The following is a 10,385-nucleotide window of genomic DNA, read 5'->3' as shown; positions in this document are numbered from 1 at the left end:
GCTATTGTTGAGTAAACAAAGACACAGAAAGGGGCAGAAGTTTTCGCAGAGAGGAAATGGGTTCAGACTTCACAATGAACCACCTGACTTGGGACCAAAACAAAAGCCATCAAACTGGGACACAGACTATTCAAAAAAACTAGCAGTAAAAGCAGGGAGACTAAGACAGAATGTCTGCATGAAGGGACATATCCACACAAAAATAGTATAAGGACTAGCAGGTTAAAAACAACTAAGCCCTAAATATCAAAGAATAGGACAGCAATTCAAGGGAAGATGAGATTGCTAAAGGCTGGATAGGTGTCAGCGACTGCTAAATCAGCCCGTTAGCGGGCATGTACAACAGTGGGAATGTGGAATGGGAACATTTAAGATAGAAATGTGTCCTTCAGGTGAACATTCCCTTCCACTAAGTGGGAAAAAAATAATACGAAAAGCCTGCTTTCTGGAGGAAAGCTCTGAACCTCTCTCCAAATCCATATTGTACATGGAGGGCATCTCATTTATTCCAAGCAAAGGGAGTCTTCACTCAGCCTGACACAACAGGGCGTGGTGTAAATGGGAATCATGGGTGTGTGTGCACTGTGAGATAAAATGATGACAGCATCTGGTTTTGACATGGCCCAGCTTTAACCTCTGTGGGCAGGGTAAAGTCTATTTACCTATGGGCTGGCTGGGCTCACACTAAACCCCACTATCACCTGAGATCCCTGCATGTGTCACCGTGCCATTGTGGGGCAGCACATCTCCTCCCGGCACCAAAAACCAGAAGTGGGTACATACAATGCACTTTGTATCCTCTAGGTTGGTCATCTTATTTTATGCAGTTTAAAATTTTTAAAGGGACATAGTGAGTATCACAGATGGAGCAACCTAATCTAGCGCCTATGGAGATGACAAAAACCATAGACCTGTTCTGTCTTCCTCTCAGGAAAAGGCATGAAACCAATGAAATTTAGTTCTCAGGGCAAGAAGGAGAAAGAGACTTGCTCATGTTTTTGGCCTTGGATGAGACCAAGATTTAGGCGAGGGTTGACCAGAGAGAGGGAGAGACACAGAAAGAGAGACAGACAGACAGACAGACAGAGAAGAGTGACAAAGACAATGACAGAGACAGACAGAGAGATAGATAGAGGGAGAACACAGCACAAAACTCAGGGGATGAATGCCTTTTGATTTTGAACTATTGAAATGATAATAATGTTGTATAAAGGAAACAATTCTTCTCTTTTTTATCTATAGGAAATCTAAAGCTTCAAGGGGAAAAAGCTGACTCCCTGAGAGAAAGAAATACAGATTAGGTCTCTTGACTCCTACATCGAACCAGTAGGTCCCAAAATGAACTTTCAAATCCAAGCTTCAACCTCAGAGGCAGCATGATTGCTGCTTCCCCAAGGATGGTCTCATTAAGCATGGTAACAGGTGTTATAAAAATAAATATAAGAAAACAGAACATAACCATGTTTTGTCATCAGTTAACTTTACAAGAATCTGGGTGCCACAGTGCGGCATGGATTTCTCCTCTGTAGAATCCTTCGCATGCTTGATATGTGGATATAAATTGTCCATCTCCAGAGAAACCCTGCCTGTCTGCATGCTGTCATCTCCATTGTGAACCATCTACCAAACTGCATTTCATGCATCCACTGTCCATAGAACACGCCACCCTCCACAGTAAGGTACGATGGATGAACATGTGCTGAGTATTGCACCATACACCAAGATGACCACTCAAGGCTGAGTCTGAAGGCAGAGCCTGTGCTCTCCACTCTGTGACTTGTAGTGATGAAACATTTTCTAAAGCAGATGAAGACTTCCTCACACCTGTTGGCCCACTACTCCAGGCCTATTGGCCTTCTGCAGCCAAAGAGTGAGTTTCAAAGGTATTGGTAGATATGTTAAAAATGCAAGTGGTATCTTACTGTAGCTGCCTTTAATTCACTCATACCAACATTTTGGAAGAGATGATACTGTCATCTCTTCTTGATACTGTCAGGAGTGGGACACATGCCTTTAATTCCAGCACTAGGAAAGCTGAGGCAAGAAGATCACAAGTTTGAGGACAGCTTGAGCTACATATCAAGACTCTGTCTCCAAAACAGTGTTGCTACTGGTCCAACATTTATAACCATGTAATTTCTTATTTAGAATCCCTTCCATCACAGGAGCACAACTGCACACAAGAAGGCTTCCAAAGGGAAAATTTGTAGATAAACAAGTAAAGATAAAGTTTTCTTCTTTAGTAAGTTTGACTCACCAGCTTCAGTTTGTAGGAAAGGGCAGAAAAAATAATGATGTTTACCTCTAAGACTATCTAGAGCTTTTATCTGTTTGCCCCAAGTGACAGTTTCTACTCCCTCCCTCTAATGAAAATTTTATTATTTTAATGTACTTTTTCAAAATTAAGGAACTTGGAACCAAATAAAAACTGTTCTTTATACCTTCAATGGTGAAGTGTGTTCATCTGGGAAATGGAGAAGTGTTAGATGTAGCAGTATCTGAAATATGAACAGCAATTTACCAATTAAAGACGGGCAAGGGGGTGGCCCTCCAGGGTCAGAACAGAGCATGTGCGAAGTCAGACAGGTGTAAAATGTACTGGATACTCTAGGAATAAGGGAACTGGTGCAGCAGCAACACAAGCGCATGCTACAAAGGACAGAAACCACTTGAGAAGCCAGAACACCCATTATAAAGGACCCTGGGTGCCTTTCCAATGAGTGAACTTTGTCCTGAGGGCACCAGTGAAAGTTCCTAAGCATAGCACAGCTGTGTTTATTGATATAATGTGCTTTAGAAAGACAATCTTAGAGAAAATGCACTGAAATCTCAGAGCCCTGACCACAGTGATCAATTACACAATTGCGGTGAGAGTCCAGTGAGGGGAGCCTGTGGCCAGCCCATAGCAGAAAGGCATTTCTGAGATGTAATGACAAGGTTTGGTACTAACTGGATTTGGGGGTGGGAAGAAACTGCTGACAGCAGCCCCCCAGTTTTCTAACCCAATATGTGACGCTATCATTGAGAGGCCTCAGGAATGCAGAAAACAGGATAGATTTGGGGCGAGTCACTCATAAAACCTCTCTACCCTGAGTAAAGCCATTACCATGGGATCAGGAAAGGTAAGACAAGGACATTGTTTCCACATTCCTACAAAGCTGCTATCTTGAAAGTGAGATACACATACAGTTCTTCATCGATGTGCTTGTTTGGTTTTAAGGATTATGCTTTTTCCAAATCTGAGCAATGTCAGTGTGTGAAATACCCACACCTATAGCCTCAACTGGACCAGAAGTTATCACACATCATGAGTTTGCTGTGATACATTCAGCAACACCGAGTGATGAGTCAGATCAGCTCCATGTCAAAGTGCTTTGTTAACCAGGCATCCAAAAGCTTCCCGGTGCTTGGCACAGATTCGGGAAGGGAAGAAAGATAAGTCTTTGACTCCACCCAAGCACACCTGTTTTAAGTAAAGCTGGACAGGTACAAATATGAGAAGTCTGCTCGTCCAGATCCATACCTGCCTGCTCCTCTTCTCTGCTCCTCTGCATTCCTGAAGACATGAAGGCCACAGTAAGTACATTTCTAACTTTGAACTTAGTATCACATAAGTGGAGACTGTTACTATCCAGAGATACTGCTTCTTATGGCAATGTCACCATAATGTAAAAATTTGAAAAAAAAATCTCTTTCCTTTTTACAGAATCTGGCATTTATAAGCATCTCTACACAGAAAGGTATCCTAGGGGGATCCGACAGATATCTGAGCATCTTACACCAAGCTATCTTTAATAAAATTACTTCCCACATCACTTGATTCAGCTGTCTATACAGGGCAAGAGACTCTAACCCCTAGAATGTGCTTGATATTTCCTCACTCTTGAATTCCTCTTTTTGCCAAAAATCCTGATCTTGTTCAGGCCAGATAAAAAGCTGATTATCACAACCTGTCGGTGAGAGATTATGTGTCACAGTCTTTGCTTGAAATGGGTGATCAGGTAAGCAAGGTTGGCCTCAGGCCCTGGCTGTGGCATTTCTTTTGGAAAGCCTCTGAGGTATACAGCTGCTGCAGCGTCTCAAATGCAGGTCCACACAGAGGCCTGAGTGCAGGGGTGGACCCCCTATCCAGCCAGTGGTGCTGGAAATGGAGCTTTTTATAACAGGATGCAAAGGGACTACAATCAGATGAATATTTTTGTGTTTCAGTGTGCTACACTTTGTAATATCTACAGCTAACCCTGCCTTATAATGGGGTTTCAAGTGTAAAATAACTATCTGGAAATAATAGCAGGAAGATTTTTTTTTTTTTTTTTTTTCAAAAAAGAGGAGAGGGCCCTAGGTATGAGTTGAAAGATCTGATTGCTCTCCTGGCCTACTGGGAAGAAGAGGTATGACTCTGGCCAAGTCTCTTAACCTTTAAATTTCAGTTTCCTATTCAGTGAAAGGATTACATTGTACTAAATATTCCCTGAAATTTCTTGCACTTCTGACTTCCTAGCAGCCTACTTTTAAGCCCTTTTTAAGTCCTTCTGAAACTAATAAAAATTCTTCAAACCAATGAGAAAAATAATATTTCTACTATTAGGAGGATATCATCTCAAATCAAACTGGAAAATTAACTTACATCATTTTCAGATGTGATTTTTCATATATGCACCTACACACCATGCATGCTATTTATTTTAAAATGCATTCTTCATCAGCTTGTGATAAGCCCTACAGGCAAAATGAAATTATTTATAATGAACTAATAATTTTATGTCATCTATAAAATTTTCCATGGTACAAGTACAAGGTAGAAAAAGAAAACAGATCACCCAACAAATCAGAAAATCGGTGGATATTTTTTGTAAGCATGGATAGAGGAAAGAAAGAGGCATCACTGTGCCGTGTGACAGTGGCCAATGTTATTTGTGATTTCAGATGCTCTTCATTGGGCTTCTTGGACTCTGCATCACTCCTGGTTTTGCCAACTATGTAAGTTTCACTTTTTAAAGTGTATTTCCAAATGGATTCGCAAAGAAATATGACATTAAATCACACCCAGTCTCTTACTAACTTCAGAATATCAACGTCAACGATGACAACAATGTTGCTGGAAGTGGGCAGCAGTCAGTGAACATCAATAATGCCCACAACGTGGCCAATGTTGACAACAACAACGGGTGGGACTCCTGGAATTCCCTCTGGGACTATGAAAATGTAGGTAGCCAATGTGCTGTTTCCATTCTTTCAAAATATGGTGTCTTTTTTTTAACAGCAACAACTAAAAGAATATGACAGCTAACCAGAAAAAAATAATAAAAATAAAACCTCATTACACATAGCATAATAGCTATAAGTAAAAGAAATTGTTTTGCTCACTGAAGTTTGCTCCCTGCATAGAATTACTTAGTACTAATAAGTATGGAATAATCAATTAAATACAAGCCAGTAAACAGTTATTAGGATTCACTACGTGCAAGGATTTATAGGGATATTAGACAAACATGAACAGCCTTTGTTGTGGCTGCAAGTAGCCTCAGTAATGATGAAAGAAACACCTATATAATATCACCACTGCCAGAACATAGTCCGTCTCACTTTGTCTCCAATTTCCTTCTAAAATAACAGACACTGACATTTCACCTGTGACTCAAAAAGACCAAAGGAAACGTAAATTACAATATTAACTGATAAGAGAAGGGAAAGCAAAACACTCGGCAGTAGCTCAGAAGCCCAACTTGCAATTACCAGCTGTATATTTAACCAACTTTACACTTTTATAATAAAAAAAAAAAAAATACACTCTATATTGTTACACTGGGATCATCTGAAAAAGTAGAAAACTAATTTTTGTCTTACTTGCCTCCTTGAAATGTAAGGATCAAAGGAGACTAAAATATGATAGCTTTCTCAAGTTTATTTCAGTAAAACATGCATATGTAGACTAACTCTTACCATGATAGAACTGAGAGTAAAGCTATGAATTTGATTATTCTTTCTCTCTCTCTCTCTCTCTCTCTGTCTCTCTCCTTACCCCTCAAAAAGCTTGCAGTCTGTCCACATCCCTAGACATGTTAGTAATAGATATGATTTTTCAAGACGATGCCAAAGCTAGGGCTTTCATCTCAGCTCATGATCTTGGAGTTCCATTTCCTTCTGTGGATGAAACTGACTTCTGATAAGAGAGGCTCCTTGGAGAACATGTACCTCACTATTTACTGCCTTCTCTAATAGGGCTTCGCTGCAACCAGACTCTTTGCCAAGAAGTCGTGCATTGTGCACAAAATGAACAATGACGTCATGCCCTCTCTTCAAGCCCTTGATGCTCTAGTCAAGAAGAGGCAGGTAAAAATAAAAGTCTTTTTATTTTTGGTGAGAGGAGGTCAAAGGTCATGGTCATCCCCACTTGACTGCAGGGGAAGAATAACTGAAAAATAATTTGTGATTATTTGGAATTTAAATGTGACTGGGTTTCCTATATTTCACCTAGCAACCATAATTGAGATAGATGAGAATAGGGATCTATGATTTTTTGGAAATGTTTGCCTGAGTTCATATTGTTGTAATAATAAATGGGTAGCTTTCATTGACAAGACAGAGACAATAAGCTATATTCTGACAGCTTGATTATCACATAGCCCAACCCAAGGAATTTAAGCAATCGAATTAGGTCAAATAAATACATTTAGAATAAATCAGACCTTTGTTTTTACAAGGAGCAGATTTTTTTGGGACACTTAGAAGTATTGACATATCCACAGAAAGAGTTGGCTCTTCTTTCACTTTGTTTATTAAAAAATTGTGGTCAAGCAATCACCCTGTTTTGGCCTTGTGCCCCTTAGAAAATCAGCAAACCGGGCGTGGCACTCATTCTTTCTCTATCTTCTTTTCCATGTGTTTTCTCCACATTCATGGAAAGGGACCAGGAGGCCCCCCTCCAAAGGTTCTGAGGTACTCCGTCAACCCTAACCAAGTTGATGATCTGACCAAATATGGACAAAACATTGCTGGCATGTGCCACGGGCTTCCAACCTACATGGCTGAAGAGATTCCAGGTGAGCACTATCTACTGTGCATCCCAGGAAGTATTGGTGGAGTTATCTGACTACCTTGGGCCTGTCTGTAGAAGACACCAGTCATGTAGGGAATATTTACCACAGCTAGCACTTCTTTAGCACTGTTTTATGTGCTTTAAATATGTTAACTCATTTCCTACTCACAGAAATCTTGTATTACAAGTTCTTTTGTTAGTCTTATTTTATGAATGAGGAAATTGAAGCAGAGACAGAGAGAGATCACAAAGCACATGACTGGGTCAATCCCAAATGTTCTGGCACTACATTCTCTGCTTTTAAACTTTATAGAATGTTGCCTCTCAAGAGTGCATCTATGGCAAACTCCAGACATATTTAAGAGAACGCATGAATGGCTAAGTAAATGAACGTCAGGAGAGTCTATTCTATTCTGTAGCTCAAACACTTAGTTTCTGGACATTCAGAAACAGCTTACACAAAATGTGTCCCCTAATAACCAAACCAAGAGCAACCTTCCAGATTTCTGAATTGAGTGATTTTATCTTGATCGATGGACACATAGGAGAGACAGAGAGAGTCAGAGACAGAGAGACAGAGAGACAGAAATAGAGGCAGAAACAGAGAGACAGAGTGATCTTGAAATCAGTGCCTATCTAGTTTGGAAACTGTGACACACCTTCACTGCCCATTAAAAAAGAGTACTTAAACAGTCACTGATATAGACTACTTTTCTTTTTATCAGGACCAAATCCACCTTTTTACTCAGAAAAGTGCTACGATGCTAATATACTCTGGATTCTGAACATTTCCTTCTGTGGATCAACCCTGCAAAACAAATAAAAAAAAAAAAAAGGAAGCCATTAAATCATCAGAGTATGCTGTTAGGAAGGAAAAACATGGTCTGATGATTTTTGTCCTGTCCTTCTGATAATGTTTTCTGCTGGTTAATTTGGTTTCTTTAAGGCTCAATAAACCTATTTAGTACTGAATTCAGTTTATACTAAGATTTCTTATTATTCTTATTTGGAGTCCAAGGGATCATAAGTGCACGGTGGTGGTGGCAAGTTATTGGAGTGCAGTAGACCCAACTGTTAGCCTTGATTCAAAACCTGTCCCCTATAAAGAACCCCTTCAGATGCATCAGATGTTTCTAACCACAGCCCTGGGAATCCTTCCAAGGCCATCGAGTGCTGTGAAAGCTGCTCTATAGTTGCTGTGTAAAATAACATTTCAGATTAGCAAGAACAAAAAGCCCCTCAAAGTAGCCTAAGACAGAAAGGGAGGTTTATTGCAAGAAGGTAGAATTGTGTAAATCCAAGGGTATCAAACAGATGGGAGCAAGGAACTCTATGGACACCAAGACCTACACTGCTTACCTCAGGCCCAGAAGCTGCTTGTTATTAGTTCTCTGGTCCTCTCTAAAACCTGCTTCCCTCTTCTTTTCATCCTGCAGATAGCTTTTTCTGTCCTCAAAGGAGTTGAACCAAAATGTCAGCTTCATCCCCCATATGTCTTTCCAGTTCAAGAGATTATGTCATGTTGAATCTCAGCGCCCAGTTTTTCTTGACTCTGTTTGGTTCAAAACTCCACAACCTCCATTTGTTGATGGCTAAGTAAAAGAATGCCAGGAGAGTCTGTTCTATTCTGTAGCTCAAACACTTAATTTCTGGGCATTCAAAAACAGCTTCTGACAGCTTGATGATCACATAGCCCAATCGAAGGAACTTAAGCAAGGAGAGTGGTCACAAGAGAGTGGTCACATGGTATCCACACAGCACTAGGGTTTGCATTTCAGGAGAAAACTGTCAGAGAAGAAGACTGCAAATGTGTGTTTCCATATGAATCCGCAATTCATTTTAAAATGTTGCACTTTAAATCTCGAATGCTAAAAATGGACATCTCAGCCTTTCCATGTACTTTGGGATGAGATATACCAAAGTAACCCTAAAAGTCAAAATTAAAGGTATTAATTTCCACAACTTGAAAAATACTAATATTATACATCAATTCTTAATAGCAGAAAATTTGTATAATTTACTTTATCCTAACACAATTTCATTACTGTCCACATGGAGTGAATTACCAGATTAGCAGTATTTTTTAAATATTCCTAAGACATGGAAGGCTGAAATCTGTCAAAGACCCATCAAAGGTTACCAAGACACTGCCTTACTATAGGTTGAAAAAACCTGTGACTTATAAACCATACACAGCAGCACAAGAAGGACAGGCCACCCAGCTCCTTGGTTCTGCGGACCACGCCGGGGCCTCGCTGCCAGGAAGCGGTGGCCCACAGCTCCGCGCAGGGTGGGTTCAGCTTTCTTTACCTCCAGAAAGAAAAATTCGACACCTTGCCTCCTGGCAGTTCATTTAGGAGTCTGAAATTAGGGGTTTCTTTCAAATTTGGACATGGCTAATCGAGGAGCAATGAGACCTAAGGTGCCAAGTACTAGAAATAAAATATTCCAGTTCAAACTAGTACTTCTGGGAGAGTATGCTGTTGGCAGATCAAGCCTAGTGCTTCATTTTGTGAAAGGCCAATTTCATGAATTTCAAGAGAGTACCACTGGGGCTGCTTTTCTAACCCAGACTGTGTCTTGATGACACAACAGTAAAGTTTGAAACATGGGATACAGCTGGTCAAGAAAGATACCATAGCCTAGCACCAATACACTACAGAGGAGCACAAGCAGACATTGTTGTATATGATATCACAAATGAGGAATCTTTGCAAGAGCAAAAAACTGGGTTAAAGAACTCCAGAAGCAAGATAAAATATCTTGCAAGCAAGTCCTAACATTGTAATAGCTTTATCAGGAAACAAGGTTGATCTAGCAAATAAAAGAGCTGTAGATTTCCAGGAAGCACAGTCTTATGCAGGTGACAGCAGTTTATTATTCAGGGAAACATCAGCTAAAACATCAATGAATGTAAATGAAATATTCATGGCAATAACTAAAAAGTTGCCAAAGAATGAACCACAGAATCCAGGAGCAAATTGTGCTAGAGGAAGAGGAGTAGACCTCACTGAACCTAAACAACCAACCAGAAATCAGGGTTATAGTAACTAAAACTCCAGTTTGAGTGAGCTGGAATCTTCTGCTTCCTAAATGTTAATAACAGTGGAATTGGAGCATTTAATCAGCCCAATATGACTCCCAAAAACCAAGAGACTTATGAGAGAGTCAAATTTCTAATACAAAATTATTTTAAGTGTTTTGAACTTGATTTTTAATAATATGCATGTTTCAGCAATAGAAAGGGAAAATGAGATCTGTGTGTAATTGTTTCACTGGAATGCTGGAGGTAATCATTTCTCATCATTAGAAATAAAGACAAATGACTATCTGGACCCACAGTTAA

At 40.0% G+C, this 10,385-nt stretch overlaps 1 protein-coding gene and 1 pseudogene across 1 annotated transcript; both read left to right on the top strand.

Annotated features, from left to right (window-relative positions):
* The first annotated feature begins 3,378 nt into the window (after positions 1–3,378).
* Gkn1 (gastrokine 1) lies at positions 3,379–7,952 on the top strand. The gene is made up of 6 exons (XM_013514599.1): positions 3,379–3,576; positions 4,927–4,980; positions 5,068–5,205; positions 6,223–6,333; positions 6,908–7,043; positions 7,765–7,952. The coding sequence occupies exons 1-6, from the start codon at positions 3,565–3,567 to the stop codon at positions 7,860–7,862; spliced, it is 549 nt and encodes a 182-aa protein (XP_013370053.1). The 5' UTR covers positions 3,379–3,564; the 3' UTR covers positions 7,863–7,952.
* Positions 7,953–9,431: 1,479 nt separating this feature from the next.
* On the top strand, positions 9,432–10,093 carry LOC102026447 (annotated as a pseudogene).
* The last annotated feature ends 292 nt before the right edge of the window (positions 10,094–10,385 follow it).

Source organism: Chinchilla lanigera, unplaced genomic scaffold (genome assembly GCF_000276665.1).
Source record: "Chinchilla lanigera isolate Chin_1 unplaced genomic scaffold, ChiLan1.0 scaffold00023, whole genome shotgun sequence".
Taxonomy (NCBI): domain Eukaryota; kingdom Metazoa; phylum Chordata; class Mammalia; order Rodentia; family Chinchillidae; genus Chinchilla; species Chinchilla lanigera.
The sequence above is the reverse complement of the archived record's forward strand: the minus strand, read 5'-3'. Positions and strand labels throughout refer to the sequence as shown.

Coding starts and splice junctions, on each gene's coding strand:
- Gkn1 (XM_013514599.1), top strand. Junction 5,206..6,222: donor CCCTCTGGGACTATGAAAAT/GTAGGTAGCCAA, acceptor CTTCTCTAATAG/GGCTTCGCTGCAACCAGACT. Junction 6,334..6,907: donor CTCTAGTCAAGAAGAGGCAG/GTAAAAATAAAA, acceptor ATTCATGGAAAG/GGACCAGGAGGCCCCCCTCC.